A 19981-nucleotide genomic window follows, 5' to 3' on the forward strand; every position below is an offset into this window, starting at 1 on the left:
TTTTTTGTCTTTTTGCCATTTCTTGGGCCGCTCTCGCAGCATATGGGGGTTCCCAGGCCAGGGGTCGAATCGGAGCTGTAGCTGCCAGCCCACACCAGAGCCACAGCAACACAGGATCCGAGCCGCGTCTGCAACCTACACCCCAGCTCACGGCAACGCCGGATCGATAACCCACTGAGCGAGGGCAGGGACTGAACCCGCAACCTCATGGTTCCTAGTCGGATTCGTTAACCACTGCGCCACGACAGGAACTCCTGAATCTTTTTTTTTTTTTTTTTTTTGAAGTTTTACTGAAGTAATTAAAGTTGATTTACAAGGTTGTAATAATTTCTGCTGTACAACAAAGTGATTCAGTTATACATGTACACATATCCATTCTCTTTCAGATTCTTTTTTTTTTTTTTAGGGCCTCACCCATGGCATATGGAGGTTCCCAGGCTAGGGGTCGAATTGGAGCTGCAGCTGCCGGCCTATGCCACAGCCACAGCAATGCGGGATCCAAGCCGCATCTGCGACCCACACTACAGCTCACAGCAGCACCAGATCCTTAACCCACTGAGCAAGGCCAGGGATCAAACCTGGGTCCTCATGGACACTAGTCAGACGCTTTCGTTGAGCCACGATGGGAAATCCATACTGAATCATTTTAAACTAGAGCAAAAATATTTGAAGGAAATAAAATGTCTACCAAGGAGTTCCCTTGTGGCACAGCAGGTTAAGGACTTGGCACTGCACTGCAGCAGCTCTGATAGCTGCTGTGGCACAGGTTCAATCCCTGGCCTGAGAACTTCTGAATCCCACAGGCACAGCCAAAAAAAAAAAATGTCTACCAATAAGGGATTTATTAAATATACTTGGAACTTCCATATGACAGAAAAACCACACAAAACTACAAGAATAATGTTAAAACATTTAAAGATGGACACCAAATATTACTGAGGCATATTTATGTAAATATAATGTTTATATGCCCTTAGATGAGGAGTAGGATTGGAGGCAGGTAGGGAAAGACCTTTACTTTCTCCTTTCAAATTTCCCTAAATTAGGAGCATTTTTACAATAAGAACAATACACAGTGATTTTATAAACTGATTTTTAAGATACTTCCTGTTTGGCAACAACAGGCGATACCAGTGCCAGACTCACTTTCTATGCCATTTGTTTACACAGGGCACGAGTGGACAGTTTCCCAGGAAACTACAAAGAAATGCTCCTTGCTACCCTAGATCACTTAATGCAAAATTCTGAAATACTTTCTTTTCGTGTAACTTACCCCAAGCTGACTGTACATCACAATTGTGCTTACCAGGTCAATCTCTGACCTGCCACCTCCTATTCACTGACTGCTGTTTTTGCATAAAACCCTTATACCTGGTCTGATAGCTTCTTTATCCCCACTACCTCCCCACCCTTCCTCTGCCTTCTTTAGTCTGTGGTATTACTTTTAATCAGCATTTCCCACACTCTTTGCCATCACAAACTCTCCTACACTTTAATCACTAGACATATAAACCAAATTTAGTCAATGAATCAGGAAAATGTCACTTTATTCCCTGGATTAGTTCCAGAACTTTGAAAACAAAATAAATATTAAAAACATACATTCATCTTCTAAATGCTTTTGATCCTACTAATAAGTTATACACTAAAATGAACTAGAAAAATCACAAAGGAAAGAGCATGGTGATTTTTAAAAACAAAGCTTTGCCATTGCATGTCCCACACTGCCTACAATAGAAAATATTCATAGCTAATATGCATCCTCAAAGTTCACATTGCCATTGCAGAAACCAAGAAATAAATAAAATTAAAAGTTCATTTTAAATTTAAAAATTAAATAAATAGTAAAAAAATAAAATAATACATATTCCCTCCAATATCAACATAAATATACCATGGCATTGCTGTTTTGTAATTTCAAACAATGCTAAAGAAAGACATGGAATTTTTATGTTTATCAAAAGAGGTCATGCATTTTAAAAAATGAAAAACATCTTCTTAAAATGAAGTAATTACACTAAAAATTCCCATTAATATTCCAAAGAAGTACAGCCTTGTTTAGAGCTTCAATTACTGGGAAAGAAAGGAGACATGGCATAAAATTAAGATTTTCTTTTTATAGTAAGTCTGAATTCTAAAGCCCAGATGAGAGAAATATTACACCAGCTTTGTCTGTTAAAGATGGGGTTTCACTTAGGTTTTTTTCAAACTTATTTTAAAAACTGAATTCCCTGAGAGAGCTACACAAAGGGAACACTATGTGATACTAACACCTAATTACAGGATGGAAAGCTAAACCCATCAACAGCCAATACAGAGAGGAGAGAATTTCAATCTATCCTTCAAGTTATTTTTAAAAAGAGTTTTTTAAAATACTGTTTTTAAGCTTGCTTTATACAAGTAAAAGAGGTTTTCTTTTGTTAAAATAAAAAGGACAAGAAACTGAGAGAGCTCTGAATATTTCAGTTACAGACTACAATAAAATCTGTCTTACAAAAGGTGCTAGTAACTAAGAATATTCCCCTATTCCTCCCACACATAATAATTAAAGATGGATAACAATTTCAAATTCTCCTGATACTTCGTCATATAAAGTCTGATATAACTATATACATTTCATGTGAGATTTATAGCGCTGGCTAGGAAACTGCATCAAAATCACATCATCCACACATTTAAATATAGGTCTCTGAATTATATTTTATAAGGTTCAGGTTTCTGACTGGTGGCACTTGAAATTTCTGGGTATTTAAAAACAAACGGGTTATTTTCATTTACTTATGTGTGCTTGTTTGTTCTAGGTAAACTTTAAGACAATTACCAACAACAGCTCAAATGTCCTCTGCTCTGCAGTGATTTCCCCAATCTCCCAGGTACTTAATTAATTTCTCTCTTATGTTCCCAAGGAATTTTGTGCAAAATTTTATACTACAATATAGATTTTCTCTTTTTACATCTCTTTCCATATTGCAAGATCTTCTAGGACAGAAATCATACCTTAATCAATTTCATATCCTCAGTACCCATAGCAGGAACTCAGTAAGTATGCAGGGAATGAATAAATGCATGAATGAATGAATAGGAAAATTAACTACACACATTCAAGCAGACTCTGAAAATACCAAGAGGTCTAAAGAGTGATTATCTTTCCAGATTCCACAGAGGGAGTGATGGGGGAAAAAAGCATTGCCCAAGGACCAAAGGTTTGGGAAAAGTGTGGTTGTATTGGTATTCTGCACACTTACATATACAACAAATTCAGTATTTCCACTGTTTACTGCCAGCCCTTAAAGAAATAAGATCCCTCCTATTCTCTGCCTTCATCTTACGAAATTGTTTCTAACACAAAGCAAATCCAAAATTTATTTTAGATTTATTCTGTAAGAATGCTTATCTTTGACATCTATATAGAGACTATATTTCAATTTTGTATAGAAAAAAAATGTTTGTCTTGTCACAAAATAAGTAATAGAAGAAATGATGGAAATGTACTTGAAATTTTAAGTTAGTTGGTTAGTGAATGAACAGTTTTAATTCCTACTACCACTCCTTCAAAATAATTTACATGTAATCTCCTGAAAAAATGCAAGGTACATAGGAGTGAGAATCTAGAGACTTGTAGTCTTTCCCACACTAATCACTTCATCTGTATCTGAGTAAATCACATACTGCCATCTGCTTATCTATAATGGGGATTAGATATAATCAGTGATTTTCAAATTGAACTACTCGAAGGATTACTGTGTTTTGGGTGGGGAGGGGTTAATAGAACATGATTAAGAACCTGTACTTCTTAAAAAGAGTCCAAAAAGCACTATACCATATGATTTATAAGCATCCTTTAATATCCAAAATCTAGTTATTCTATTTCTTTATGTTATTAAAGTGTGCTAACAGTTTCATATTTTAAATGGAAAACTAAATGCCAAATGTATATGTGTCCTTTAAAAATCACATAATTTATGCAATGGAAGTTACCGAATGCTAATTCTAACAGTATTTTTAGAAACAGCTGCCCATATTGTCATGTAACTACAAATGAAACATGGCCTTCCAGAGATCAAAGACTAGGAACTATTTTCTCCTTGAGTAAGCTAGTCAATTATCACACTAATGTAATTTTTAATATCATAAGCATTAAAAAGACATATTTAGGAGTTCCTATTGTGGATCAGCAGTTAACGAATCTGACTAGCATCCATGAGGACGGAGGTTCAATCCCTGGCCTTGATCAGTGTGTTAAGGATCTGGTTTTGCCATGAACTGTGGTGTAGGTCGCAGATTCGGCTCAGATGGCTCAGATCATGCGTTGCTGTGGCTGTAGTGTAAGCTGGCAGCTACAGCTCCAATTCAACCCCTAGCCTGGGAATCCCCATATGCCATGGGCACAGCCCTAAAAAGCAAAAAAAAAAAAAAAAAAAAAAAAAAAGGGCATACTTAAAGAACTGAATTATTTTAAAAATACCTGTACTATAAATTGTAACTCTCTTCTTTCTGCTTCCCATTGTTCTGCTTGCAATCTAAACTCCTCCAATGCGGTCTCCTTGATATGAGACTCCATCTCATTATTCTCCTGCTGATGTTTTTCCAATGCTTCCTTTATATGAATAAAAACTTATTTTACTATTAAATCAATAAAAGTTACCTTTCTTCCTTCATCCCAATTTAAATATACAAAGGGCTCTCTTTACCAACAGACTGTTAAAACACATTATAAGTTATGTTAAAAATCATTAATTAATAGAATTATTATACCTTGGTCACCAGAATGTACATCTGAATAAGAAGCTATGGTTACTCATTTAATTTAAGCAACATTTCATATAGATACATAGATAAGTGTTAGATAGATAGATAGATAGAGATAGAGCTATTTAACCCCTTTTTTCCAAAAAATTTAACTTCAGGGGATTGAACAAAATGCACCATATGATAAAGAGACAAAAACAAAATCAGTTGTTTGGCATATATGTAATCTATATGTAAAATCTGTATGTAAAGGAGATGATATAGAAAGCTTTAATTACCTATAAACAAACTACCTGGATCTTCCCTAAAAATTTAAATATAAATCTGACAAAGAACACTGTATTTACAAAAGGGAAGAAGGAAGGAGTTGTGTGCAACGAATCAGTATAAGGAAACTCTAGAATGTTAAAAATTTGAAAAGTCAAAATTTTTTTCAGGTTCGGACTGTTCTATAGAATTTCTAGTTCTACAAGTAAACAATATTTGCAAGAGGCTTTTCTTTCGGGATTTTCCTAGTTGTACTATATTTATAAGATCTAATTTAGCTCAAAATTTTGGAAGAATACAGTGCAGGTTTCCCAAGAAGCCCAATTTCCTAAACTTTTGGTTTTAAAACTAAGTCTGCATTAACACAAGGAGAAAGATTCTTTGGTTTACAGGAGAGAGAGGAAAGCCTTCTGTGCCCTCATAAACAGTAGCCTGGATCTGCATAATAAAGACTGCCCTTCCAACTTTCTCTAATGGAAAGCCAACACAAAGAGCCTTGGGGCTTTTTCCCCTTAGGGCTAAATAGGGACTCCTCTTCAACCCCAAAGGTCTCTGCACAGATTAGTTCAAAGCCAAATGCATAAAATCAAAGCAGAGTTCTACCAACTAGGTGATCATCTGATCACATCAATATCAAGATCCATAAGAGATCTTAAGATGCAGGCTGATTGACTGTAAGGAATGCTGCCAACTATACCCTTCTTTTCCTATAGCTAAGACTTTTGTTTGTTTCTTTGCAGGTTTTGCTTTTTGTTTTTTGGGGTTTTTTTTACTTCTAATTTTCTTTTTTGGTCACACTCACGGCATTTGGAAGTTCCAGGTCGAGGGATCTAACCCATGTCACAGCAGCAACCCAGGCCTTGGCAGTGGCAATGCCAGATGCTTAACCCACTGAGCCACCAGAGAACTCCTCTAAGACATTTTTCGTGGGGAAGGTTATATAGAGTAGTTCCAGTTGCCACCTAAGCTCCCCCCATTCAAATACTAATGGAGCCCTTGTTTACGCCTGGCACTGTTCCAGGGTATAGGAATACTGCAGTAAATAGAAAAGACAACTGCAACTGTTGACATGCAGGAAATCAAAAGGAGATAGGCTAACAATGTCAGGGAACCCTTGTGCTGAAGCTTTTACACTTTTCAAATGCTTTTGTAAGACTATTTCTAGTAAAGATTTTTTCCAATGTTCTGAAAACAATTTTTTTTTACACCAGTGGAAAATGTGGTACATTTTTATTATGTATTTTTTAATTTAAACTGGTACTTCCAAAAAATGGCAGATACAAACAATTCAAAATCTATCCTTTAAGTAGCTGGCAACTTCAACCTTAAACCATGCTTTTATTTTAGAGACTCAAAAACAAAAAATGGGAGAGTAAATAGCTCACTATAATTTTGCTAAAAGGTAATCAAATATTTTACATATCATGCCTATATAGAATGTGCCCTACATGGATAATGAAGTTTACATCGAATATATAAAATTTTTCTATATTTATTGTATATTCAGGTCAAAATCTAGGGCCCACATTTCTAACATTCCAAATTTTCATGTCCCTGGATCAAAGGAATTGTGGGTTCTTATCTTCTTACAATATACCTATGCAAGTTGGGTTTTTAAACATTTTTGATCAGAGACCTCAAACTGTTTCGCACAAAAGAAACAGTATATACATATTAATATATTGCTAAAGTATATTATAAAAGAGACCCACAAAAATGCCCCTAAAAAAGAGAGGGAGAGAGGAAAGAAATTATAGGGGTGGGGAAGAAATCAGATTCTCTTGCTTTCTGGTATTTTCCTTTCCAAACATAATTTCAAATAATGTATAACACATCTCAATAAACATTATTTATTATTTAAAAAAATTCCTTACAAAATATTTACCTGTAGGGTTTTCTCCAGTCTGCTTTTTTCTTTCATAAGTAAATCATATTCTTGATTGCAATTTTGAATTATACTGTCTCTTTCCTCCAAATCATGTTCAAATCTTCTACATTCTTCTTTCCATTTCTGCTGGGAAGTCTGGAATGCTTTCTCAATCTCATTTGCCTTTCCCTGAAGTTCTGCATTCTGAGCTATTAAAATATGAAAGAATAATAGATATATTTACAATCATAAACTAAAACTAAAGGAGTTCAAAAAAACAAATCAGCATTAGAGCTGATTTCAGTTACAGCATGATCTCAGGACAAAACATTTAACTGCTTCACACCAGTGAACTCTTAAAAAGCTCCTGTCCCAGAATCAATCTATTCTATAACTTCTCAATCTCTTCTTTCTTTCCAGGCAGAGGTGATTTTGCCATGAAATTGTAGGACATATTGCTAGATGCATGCCCAAGTTTAGGTGAACTAGGTACAACTCTATTGCTTTTTCTATTCAAGAAAATTAATTTTTTAATTAAAAAAAAAACCTGTGAGACATAATTGGGCTACTTTTTGAAAACACTTGATAAATTACAAATTTTGATTTTTGACTTGGCATCAAGTTAGTTGTGGCACATCCTTACACTTGAGACTCTCAGAAATTTGAGGATGGGAACCTCTGGACTATAGCTATTTGCCCCCCCAAAGTGCGGCTCAACTCACCTCTCATCCTAGTGTTACCTCAATAATAACCATGACCTCCCAACTCCACTATGGCTGCTACTCTGTTTCAGCATCTGGGAAAGAAGTCAGGAAAGGCTTCCAGGTCTGGCTCCACCACCACTACCTGATTAAAGCTCTCTGACTCTATAATTCTCAGTGAGAATAAAATTATTGAGAAGAAAAAATGAGGAAATATGTACAAACACACATTAAACAAACAAACAAAAAGGTAGTTAGGAATATTATTTTAAAATTATATTCGTGTTTTGAGTGGATCATATGTTCAGAGAGGTTCCAAATAGAGTTTACACTGTGGCTCTGCAGTAACAAGCCCAACTAGTTTCCATGAGGATCTGGGCTCAATCTCAGTGGGTTAAGGATCTGGCGATGCCATGAGCTTGTGAGCTGTGAGCTGTGGTGTAGGTCACAGAAGCAACTCAGATCTGGCACTGCTGTGGATGTGGGGCAGGCCAGCAGCTGCAGCTCCAATTCAACCCCTAGCCTAGGAACTTCCACATGTCATGGGTGGGGCTCAAAAAAGAAAAAAAAAGAAAAGGAAAAAAAAGTTTCAAATGCAAAAGTATAAGAAGTCTCCCATTCAGTTACGCTATAAAGATTTTATTCTATGGTTTAGCATCCTGTATTGTAAGTAAGAAGTTTGAGGCCATTTTGATTCCTGTTCCTTTGCATATGACCTGTTTTTCTTTCTTTTTCCCTTTTTTTTTTTTTTTGGCTTGGTAGGACCGCACCGCAGCATATGGAGGTTTCCAGGCTAGGGGTCGAATTGGAGCTGTAGCTGCCGGCCTATGCCACAGCCACGGCAACATGGGATCCAAGCCTCGTCTGCGACCTACACCACGCTCACGACAATGCTGGATCCTTAACCCACTGAGCGAGACCAGGGATCAAACCTGCAACCTCGTGGTTCTTAGTAGGATTCATTTCCACTGCACCATAACAGGAACTCCTTTTTTTTTTCTCTTTGAAAGCTTTAGCATCTTCACTTTCTATTTTTCTGGAACTGCATAGTACTTTGCCTTCATGTGGGTCTATTTTTTCCCATTGTGGTGAATGTTCAGCGGGCCCTTTCAACCTGGCAGCTCAAATCCTTTAGCTCTGAGATATTTTTTAAATAATTTTATTGATCATTTACCCCTCTCTGTTTTCTCTTTTATCTCTTTTTTTTCAACATTACTTATTATTCAGATTGGTCCTCAAAGTTTCTTGCCTTTTATCCTATTTTTCCAACTCTGTCTTTTTTAACTCTAATCCTGGGATATTTCTTTCATCTTTATCTTCCAATGCTTCTGTTGATATTTTTCATTTCTGACTTGATACTTTAATTCTAAGAACTTTCTTTTTTTATATCATCTGGTTCTTGCATCATGGATGGAATATATTCTCCTTCAGCCCTGAGGATATTAATACTGCTTGTTCGTTAAATCTTCTCCCTGCAGAGTTTTTGATTCTCGCAAATTAACTTTTTTCTCTCCATTTTAGAAGCTTTCCCCAAGTACCTGCTAATTCTTGGTTGTCTGTTCCCAATTAAGTGTAATTGTAAGGATGATGTACCCTTTTATACATCATATACCCACTATCTAGATTCTGAACTTGAGGATGGAACTTGATAAATGTGATCTGATAAATGTGGCCCATTTATTAGGAAACCCCCAAAATCATTATCATTAGGTTTTTCCTCCTAGTTTGGTCAGATGATCCATGAGAAAGCTTTCTAAGCTCCCACATCGAGTGTAGAAATCTCAGTGCTAGCTTTTGGGTAAACCAATAGAAAAGGGAAGCTGGAAGGAATAGTTCCTCAATATTCAACATTAAGCATGCTATATTCCCATCTTGCCAGTCTAGAGACCCTGTATGTTATCATCTTCAGACATTAAACCTCCCAACTTATACCAGGAAATGGGAGAAATCCCAGAATAGCAGGCTCTTGGAAAGGGGATCTGAGAACCTTAAGCACCTCTAGAGCAAAAAGCTTTCATCTCCCCTCTGTATTTCACCAGTGATATTTTATTTCCTAATTCAAAATGTATCTGGTGCTGCCAATTCACAAGCCTTTGACTGTCTGCCAGCTTGCCCAATTCCTGGCTTAGGATTCTGACATTTCAGGTCTGCTAAGTCAGTTATCTCTCATCCATTTGTTTTCCAGCTTCCAAAATTTTCTCCTTTCATACTTCCTTTCTCAATCATTATGAGGCTATCTCTTTTTAATATCCCATAACTCCATTGTTTTTTACTCTATCCTCAATACTTTATCATACAAATTTTCAAAAATACATAGAGTTAACAGTATTAGGAATTCCCTGGTGGCTCAGTAGATTAAGATCTGGCATCACCACTGCTGTGGCTCTGGTTACAGCTGTGGCATGGGTTTGTCCCCTGGCCTGGGAACTTCTGCATGCTGTGGGCATGGCAAAAAAAAAAAAAAAAAAAAAATGCATAATCAACACCCATAAACTTAGACTAGGCTCCAGGATTCTTAACATTTTGTTATATATATTTTCTTGATCACACATACATCCATCTATCCATGCATCCACTAGTTTTTTTTCATCCATCAGACCATCATACTTTTTCATGTATTTTAAAGCAAGCCGCAAAGAAGAGTACATTTCACTCCTGAATAATTAAGCATTGATATCATTAATTAGAATTCAATATTACAGAACTCAATTATTATTCTGCAGGTAAAATTTACATATAGTGAAATGGACAAATCTTAAGTATACCATTCAAAGAGATTTGAGAGATGCATACACTCATTTAACCCAAAACTCTATCAAAATATAGAACATTTCTTTCAATCTGAAAAGTTTCCTACCACCTTATCCTAATCAGTCCCTACTGCCAACTCATCCCAGAGGTAACCGCTGTTCTCATTTTTCACCAACAATTTTTTTACTGTCCTAGAAATTCATATTAATAAAATCATACAGGATATCCTTTTCTGTATAAAGTTTAAGTCAGCATGTTTTTTCAGATTCATTCATGTTACTGCATGTATCAGTAGTTGGTTCATTTTCATAGCTTAGTAGCATTTCATTGAAGAATATACAAAAATTATTTCTTCATCCTTTCATCAATGGACATTTGTGGTTTTTCTCCAATTTGCAGCTGTCCTAAATAGAGCTTCTATGAAATTCTTACACGAGACTTTTGTGGACAAATGTTTCTCAGAAAAATATCAACGAATGAAACCGCTGGGTCATTGGATAAATGTATGTTTATTTTAAAAGAATTGCCAAGTTTTTTCCCCAAAGGACTTGTACCGTTTTACTCTCCTAGTAACAAAGTATAAAAGTTCCATATAAGACACTGATGAAAGAAATCAAAGATGATACAGATAGATGGAAAGATATACCATGCTCGTGGATTGGAAGAGTTAATATTATCAAAATGACTATACTACCTAAGGCAATCTACACATTCAATGCAATCCCTATCAAATTACCAAGGACATTTTTCATAGAACTTGAACAAAATAGTTTAAACTTTGTTTGGAAACACAAAAGACCCAGAAGAGCCAAAGACATCCTGAAAAAAAAATGGAGCTGGATGAATCAGGCTCCCAGACTTCAGACTATACTACAAAGCTACAATCATCAAAACCGTATGGTACTGGCATAAAGACAGAAATATACATCAGTGGAACAAGATAAAAAGCCCAGAATTCAACCCACGCACCTACAGCCAACTCATCTATGACAAAGGAGGCAAGAACATACACTGGAGAAAGGACAGACCCTTCAGTAAGTGGTGTTGAGAAAACTGGACAGCCACATGGAAAAGAATGAAATGAGAACACTCCCTAACACCATACACAAAAATAAACTCCAAATGGATTAAAGACCTAGATAGAAGACCAGACACTATAAAACTCTTAGAGGAAAACATAGGCCAAACACTCTCTGACACAAACAACAGCAACATCTTCTCAGATCTACCTCTTATTAGAGTATTGACAATAAAAACAAAAATAAACAAATGGGACCTACTCAAACTTCAAAGTTTCTGCAGAGCAAAGGAAACCCTAAACAACACAAAAAGACAACCCACAGAATGGGAGAAAATCTTTGCAAGTGATTCAACTGACAAGGGATTAATCTCCAACATTTATAAACATCTTCTGCAGCTCCATATCAAAAAAACAAACAACCCCATCAAAAAATGGGCAAAAGATCTAAACAGACAGTTCTCCAAAGAAGACATACAGACGGCCAAAAAACACATGAAAAGATGTTTAACATCACTCATTAGTAGAGAAAGGCACATCAAAACCACGATGAGGTACCACCTTACATCAGTCAGAATGGCCATCATCCAAAAGTCTACAAACAATAAGTGCTGGAGAGGGTGTGGAGAAAAAGGAATCCTAGTACACTGTGGGTGGGATTGTAAATGGGTGCAACCACTCTGGAAAGCAGTATGGAGATTCCTCTGAAAACTAAACATAGAACTACCATTTGATCCAGCAATCCCACTCCTGGGCATCTATCCAGAAAAAACCATGACTCGCAAAGACACATGGACTCCGATGGTCATTGCAGCACTCTTTTCAATAGCCAAGACATGGAAACAACCTAAATGTCCATCGAGAGAGGAGTGGATCAAGAAGCTGTTGTACATATACACAATGGAATATTACTCAGCCATTCAAAGGAACAAAATACTAGCATTTTAGCAACATGGATGGACCTAGAAATTATCATGCTAAGTGAAGTCAGTCATACAATGAGACACCAACATCAAATGCTTTCACTGACATGTGGAATCTGAAAAAAGGACAGACTGAATTTCTTTGCAGAACAGGTGCTGACTCACAGACATTGAAAAACTTATGGTCCCCAAAGGAGACAGTTTGGGAGGAGGGGGGATGCGCTGGGGTTGTGGGATGGAAATTCTATAAAATTGGATTGTGATGATCGTTGTACAACTACAAATGTAATACATTCATTGAAAAATTAAAAAAATAAAATACAGATAAAAAATTAAAAAAAAAAAAAGACTTCCAGTAGCTCTATATCCTCATTAACATTCGGTATTGACTGTCTTTTCAATTAGAGCCTTGTGATGGGTATGAAGTATCAGTCACTGTTGGTTTTAATTTGCATTTCCTGATGACAAGTGAAGGTAAGCATTTTTCATGTGACTAATGGCCATTCTTCTATGGTGTTCTATAAAGTGTCTATTTGAAATCATTTGTCTTTGGGCAAGCAACTTCCCATTTCCCTTCAATTTACTCATAATTAAATGAAAGTCATTAACCTGTATATCTTGTGCCTTTTAAGTCTTATATTCCTAAATTCCAGGTAGTGGTATAGTTATCAAAAACTAGAGGTAATCAAAAGTATTTTTGACCAATGGCCAGGCCAAGACTAGGGATCATAACCTATATAGTAATTATAACTTAACATGCATTTAGCCCCATGCAGTCAACAAAGCACTATCATTCTCTCATTTCATCTTTAAAATAACCTAAGTTCAAAAATCAGTAACTAATTTGCAGAATCAGGACCTAAATCTAAATCTTCTGAATTCATGTTCAGTATTCTCTTAATTAAAACCTGCTGAGTACAAGAATGTTCACAGCAATGGGAGTTTCTGTTGTGGCTCAGCGGGATAAGGACCCAATGTGGTCTCTGCGAGGGTTGAGGTTTAATCCCTGACCTCACTCAGGGAGTTAAGGATCTGGCATTGCCACAGCCACAGTGTAGGTTGCAGATGAAGCTCCGATTAGACCCCTCGCCTGGGAATTTCCATATGCCCCAGGTGCAGCTGTAAAAAGAAAAAAAAAAAAAAAGGAATGTTCACAGCAACCTTATTCTTAATAACCAAAAACTGACACTATCCACTACCACTATCAATAGAAATGGATGAGTATAAGTGTGGTATGTTCACACAATATCGTATTAAACATCAGTGCAAAGTTCACAGGACAGCAGGGATGAACTCACAAACACAATGCTGAAGGAAAGAAGCCAAATATAAGACAGTACACACTGGAGTTCCCATTGTGGCTCAGCAGGTTAGGAACCCAGGAGGTAACCATGAGGATGAGAGTTTGATCCATGGCCTCATTCGGTGGGTTAAGGATCAGGTGTTGCCACAAGCTGTGGTGTAGGTTGCAGACATGGCTCAGATCCAGCATTGCAGATATGGCTCAGATCCAGCATTGCTGTGGCTGTGGCATAGGCCTGCAGCTGCAGCTCTGATTCAACCCATAGCCTAGGAATTTCCATATGCTGCAGGTGTGGCCCTTAAAAAAAAAAAAAAAAAAAAGTACACAGTATATGATTGCCTTCATATAAAGTACAAAAAAGAGGCAAAATTAATTCTTGCTATTAAAAATCAGAATAGCAGTTATCCATGTGGAGGACTTACGATAATTTTCCATTGTATGTCCTACATGCTGGTTATGAGTTACACACTCTTCAAGGCATATTTATTTTTCTTAAATTTTATTGAAATACAGTTTTTGTTTTGGTTTGGTTTGGTTTGGTTTGGTTTTTTTTTTAGGGCCACATGTGCAGCATATGGAAGTTCCCAGGCTAGGGGTCAAATCAGAGCTATAGCTACTGGCCTACACCACAGCCACAGCAACGCATGATCCAAGCCTCATCTGCAATCTACATGGCAGCTTGCAGCAACACCGGATCTTTAACTCACTGAGCAGTGCCAGGGATCAAACCAACATCCTCATGGATAGTAGTTGGGTTCGCTTCTACTGAGCCACAGCAAGAACTCCTATTGAAGTATAGTTGCTTTACAATGTTGTGTTAATTTCTGCTGTACAGCAAAATGATTCAGTTATACAAATATATATTATTTTTTATATTTTTTTCCATTATGGTTTAATCACAAGATATTGAATATAGTTCCCTGTGTCAGGCAGTAGGACCTTATTGTTTATTCATCCTATATATAATATTTTGCATCTGCTAATTCCAAACTCCCAATCCATCCCTGCTCCCAACCCCCTTGGCAACCACAGGTTTGTTCTCTATATAGGTGAGTCTGTTTCTATTTTGTAGATATGTTCATTTGTGTCACATTTTAAATTCCACATACAAGTAATATTATGCGATATTTGTCCTTCTCTGTCTGACTTAGGTCACTTAGTATGATAATCTCTAGGTCCATCCATGTTGCTGCAAATGGCATTATTTCATTATTTTTTATGGCTGAGTTTTATATATATATATATATATATATATACACACATACACACACACACATATATACACACACACACACATATATATATACACACACACATATATATACACACACACACATATATATGTATATGTCACATCTTACTCCATTCCTATTTTGACGGACAGTTAGGCTGCTTCCACGTCTTAGTTATTATAAATAGTGCTGCAATGAACACTGGGGTGCATGTATCTTTTCGAATTATAGTTTCATCTGGATATAAGCCCACAAATAGAATTGTTATACAGCAACTCTGTTTCTAGTTTTTTGAGGAACCTCCACACTGTTCTCTGATTGGCTGCACCAATTTACATTCTCACCAACAAGGTAGAAGAGTTCCCTTTTCTCCACACCCTCTCTAGCATTTGTTATCTGAAGACTTTTTGATGATGGCCATTCTGACAGGTGTAAGGTGGTACCTCATTGTAGTTTTTTGTTTGTTTTGTTTTTTCTTTTTTTGCCATACCTTCAGCATGTGGAAGTTCTTGAGCCAGGAATGGAGCCTGCGCTACAGTAGTGACCCAAGCCATAGCAGTGGCAATGATGGATCCTTAACCCACTGCACCTCACTGTAATTTTGGTTTGCATTTACTAATTAGCAATAATGAACCTGTTTTGACATGTAGGCACATTTATTTCTATTATACTTAAATAGATTTTTAAAAGATTTTACAATTTTTTCAAATGTTCATATGTTATATAACAAGCTTCTGAGGATTAAATCTACTACCTTTTTCTTTCCTAGGCACCCTGCTCTAACCCTGTGGTTCCTATACTTAGCTAATCAGCAAATCACCTACAGTGCTTCCTAAACATACAGACTCTTTCAAACTAGAGATTCTGACTCAGATTATATGTGATAGGAAACCTACAATTTTTTTTAAATCTTTATGTGATTCTGCTGATTATTCATGGACCAAGTGCTCTAAAAAGTGATTAACAAAACTTTGAACCCCATTCACATAATTGCCAAAAGACATATACACCCAACAAAGCCTGTCCATCAAAGGCCAGTCAAAGAAATCAAAATTCTACCTCTTCTCCTATATGGAATGTATACATAACAGGGAGCAATGACATACAATGAGGTTTCAACCCTAAACATGGGAAGAAAGAGAAATAGTTTTACCACAGAGTTTCTCTTGGATCCTATGTGCCTCAGCTAATCTTTCTTCAGCAGCCCGTCTTCCAAGTCCAGCTTCCTTTCTAGCAACAGCTAGGTCATACTCCAGACTTTGTCTCAATGCCTCTCCTTTTTCAACCTCAGATCGTAGCTTCGCAATGTGGCTCTCATAGCTTGCCAGCTAAAAACAGATTTCTGGAATATTAAAATATGTCTCCAAGATTATGAGATCATGCAGCCAAACATTTTAATTTCTTAGACGAATTTGTTTCTATAATATTTGTAATATAAGAATATATATATTTATACTTTTCTAAAAGACTAGAAAAGAAGCACTAGCCTCACTTACCAAATAACACTCATTAATTTTCTTACTTTAGAGAATTCACTAGAGAAAAAAATTAAAACAAAAAATTTTCATATGAACTCCTTACTAAAAATAAAGAGAAACCACAAGTTTTAATCAGAAATAGACATATATGGAGTTCCCGTCGTGGTGCAGTAGTTAACAAATCCGACTAGGAACCATGAGGTTGCGGGTTCGGTCCCTGCCCTTGCTCAGTGGGTTAACGATCCGGCGTTGCCGTGAGCTGTGGTGTAGGTTGCAGACGCGGCTCGGATCCCGCGTTGCTGTGGCTCTGGCGTAGGCCAGTGGCTACAGCTCCGATTCAACCCCTAGCCTGGGAACCTCCATATGCCGCGGGAGTGGCCCAAGAAATAGCAACAACAACAACAAAAAGACAAAAAAGAAAAAAAAAGAAAAAAAAAAGAAATAGACATATCTAAGAAGTGAAAAAAATGCATGACACTTCGTAACCACTTAAAAATTCACTCTCTCCTCTCCTCCTATACCCTAATTGAAATCAAGAAGCAAATGGTATCAAAGTATAGTTTAGTAAGTACTGTCTATATTATTTCTCTAAATTATGACATTACTGATAGGGCATAAAGTAATAAAATTGCCAATTTTTTAGGAATTTTAATGAGTATCTATTAATTTAATTCTATTTAGAAAACTAGATATTTAATAACTAGATCTGATATATCTAATATCCTTCCATGAAGTAATGCAATAGAAGAAAGGTCAGAGAGATAGAACCAGAAGATTTATAAAGTCCTTCCCACTCTAAAATCCTATAATCTAATCAATAATTTATTAAATATTATATACTTGCTATGTGTCAAGTGCAGCAAAAAATATAAAAACAAACATCATAAAGTTGCAATACCAAGTAAAGAAATGCTACAGAAAGACATGGGATTAGCTTTATAAAAGAGGTAAAAATGTTATGATAGTTCAAAGAAAAGCAAAATTACTTTGACAGAGGAGTGGATCAAGAAGATGTGGTACATATACACAATGGAATATTACTCAGCCACTAAAAGGAACAAAATACTAGCATTTTTAGCAACATGGATGGACCTAGAAATTATCATGCTAAGTGAAGTCTGCCATACAATGAGACACCAACATCAAATGCTTTCACTGACATGTGGAATCTGAAAAAAGGACAGACAGAACTTCTTTGCAGAACAGATGCTGACTCACGGACATTGAAAAACTTATGGTCTCTAGAAGAGACAGTTTGGGGGGTGGGGGTGTGTGCTTGGGTTGTGGGATGGAAATCATGTGAAACTGGATTGTGATGATTATTATACAACTACAGATGTGATAAATTCATTTGAGTAATAAAAAAAATTAAAAAAGAAAAGCAAAATTACTTATTGCTAGAGGGAGAGAAAGAGATGGTGGATGAGAGAGAATGCTAGGAAGGCATCTTGTTGGAAAGCATCTAGCTACTGTACCAGGCTAGAAATAGATGGTCCAATTACCAAATAAGGATAAGACAAAAAGGATTTCTAAAGGGCAGCATCAGAAATTACCATAAGGATTTGGTGTTGCTGTGGCTGTGGTGTAGGCTGGCAGCTGCAGCTCTGATTCAACCCCTAGCCTGGTTTTTTTCGTTGTTTTTTGTTTGTTTGTTTGTTTGGGTTTTTTGGCCATAAAAAGCCAAAAGAAACCCAAGCAAGCAAGAAAAAGAAAAAGAAAGAAAGAAAGAAAGAAAGAAAGAAAGAAAGAAAGAAAGAAAGAAAGAAAGAAAGAAAGAAAGAAAGGAAGAAAGAAAGAAAGAAAGAAAAAAAGAAAGAAAGAAAGAAAGAAAGAAAGAAAAAAAGAAAGAAAGAAAGAAAGAAAGAAAGAAAGAAAGAAAGAAAGAAAGAAAGAAAGAAAGAAAGAAATTACCATAAGGGAATTCCCATTGCGGCTCAATGGAAATGAACCAGATTAGTGTCCATAAGGATGGGGTTCAATCCCTGGCCTCACTCAGTGAGTTAAGGAATGAACATTGCTGTGAGCTATGGTGTAGGTTGCAGACCTGGCTCGGATCCTGCGTTGCTGTGGCTGTGGCATAGGCCGGCAGGTGTAGGTGTGATTTGACCCCTAGCCTGGGAACTTCGATGTGCCACACTTGCAGACCTAAAAAGCAAAAAAAAAAAACAAAACAAAAGAAAGAGAGAAATTACCATAAGTAGGAGTTTATATACACAGTGCAGCAAGAGTTACACTCTTTTTCACATATAAAAGTAATTTCCATCTTTAAAAATTTTTTAAAAGTAGGAGTTCCCGTCGTGGCGCAGTGGTTAACGAATCCAACTAGGAACCATGAGGTTGCAGGTTCGGTCCCTGCCCTTGCTCAGTGGGTTAATGATCCAGCGTTGCTGTGAGCTGTGGTGTAGGTTGCAGACGCGGCTCGGATCCAGCGTTGCTGTGGCTCTGGCGTAGGCCGGTGGCTGCAGCTCCGATTGGACCCCTAGCCTGGGAACCTCCATATGCCGCAGGAGCGGCCCAAGAAATACCAAAAAGACAAAAAAAAAAAAAAAGTTTTAAAAAGTAAATGTCTTCAAAACACTTATACTCATTAAATAAGAATTTACAATTATCCTTTAATAAGTTAATAGAAAAAACATGAAACTTTAATTACATATTCAAGATAACTCCATAAATCACTCATACTTCTCTACCTACTCTCTCCCCTCAAAATAATAAAGTTATTAACATTTGGGCAGTCTCAGTTGTGCCAGTCATTTACCTGTTTGCCCTCAGACCACTCCCACCCCCCATTTTTCTCTAGCTCTGCTCTGTATTGTAGGAACTTCATTTGCCAGGTTTCCTTGACCAATGGTTCCTCAGGAGTGTGAGTCCATAAGAGGCACTTGCGGTAAATATGAGGGCAGGAGAGAGAAGCCAGGGTGTTTATCCCTCTCTTGCTCTACCCTAAGCAGCATCTCTTCTTCTCTGTGGCTGCAAATCCTTCTGGATAGGCCCTCCTTCTATGGTCCTAGCTCTTTCTAAATGACTCTGGGTTTTATCAGCCTTAGGACTGGAAGCAACTTCCTAAGGTTGCTACCCTCTAGGGTAGCTTCTCTGGTACCTATTTAATCAATTCCATCTAGACACCAAGTAGTATTAGAAAGGGTTTCTGATATTCGTTAGTAAACCTATATGAGCCTAAATTCAGTGAAGACTTTTTGCAGGTAAAAATAGATACTTTTGGAGTTATCCATGACCTCCAGTGGGATCACAATTATTTAACCTATCACGTGAAGTTGTTTAAAATAATGTGCCAGAGGAGGACAAGCCTTTGGGAAGTGAAGTAGCAACTGCACTTGCCAATATGGCAGTATTGTTTACTACAAGACCCATGGGTGGGAAGGCTAAATCTAACTATGCCAGAGAATTTATGAAACAAAAAGGTAATCTCAAGGCTCTAGAATCTCAACACAAAATTGTAAGAAAACCAGATTCTATGTTGACTTTAAAAGAACCTCTTATTTCTCACAGACCCATGAAAGAAAAGGTTAAGGACCAGACAGAAAATCTGATTATGGGAAATGCAGAATTATAATACTAGATGAATGAAGAGCCTCACCAAGTTTCTAATGTTAAAATGGTATTTATCAGCTGGGCATTAAGCAGAAAGGAAGGAAAGTGGATGAGGGCTTTTGGAATTCGACAATCCTGAA

The 19981-nt window shown here is 36.8% G+C and overlaps 2 protein-coding genes across 36 annotated transcripts in view; one reads left to right on the forward strand and one right to left on the reverse strand.

Moving 5' to 3' along the window:
• CCDC171 (coiled-coil domain containing 171) overlaps window positions 1-19981 on the reverse strand; it is a 351755-nt gene that overhangs the window by 305401 nt on the left and 26373 nt on the right. For 18 of the 35 annotated variants that reach the window (XR_014821448.1, XR_014821447.1, XM_084985088.1 and 15 more), the window contains 3 exons: window positions 15965-16139; window positions 6902-7092; window positions 4466-4597 (listed from right to left, as the gene is read on the reverse strand). Coding sequence is in view for 20 of the 35 variants with exons in the window: in XM_084985088.1 (XP_084841214.1) it covers window positions 4466-4597; window positions 6902-7092; window positions 15965-16139 (498 nt within the window). In the remaining 15 variants the exon portion in view is untranslated. Of the gene's footprint in view, window positions 1-4465; window positions 4598-6901; window positions 7093-15964; window positions 16140-19981 lie in introns of those variants that run through there. The other 17 variants (XM_084985147.1, XM_084985258.1, XM_084985222.1 and 14 more) reach the window with 3 other exon arrangements.
• TTC39B (tetratricopeptide repeat domain 39B) overlaps window positions 1-19981 on the forward strand; it is a 562176-nt gene that overhangs the window by 168507 nt on the left and 373688 nt on the right. The gene's annotated exons all lie outside the window — the stretch shown is intronic.

The sequence above is a fragment of the Sus scrofa genome, chromosome 1 (genome assembly GCF_054392235.1).
Source record: "Sus scrofa isolate SSC_HxYL_T2T_F1_AM1 chromosome 1, Sscrofa_HxYL_maternal_Yorkshire_Landrace_v2.0, whole genome shotgun sequence".
NCBI lineage: Eukaryota > Metazoa > Chordata > Mammalia > Artiodactyla > Suidae > Sus > Sus scrofa.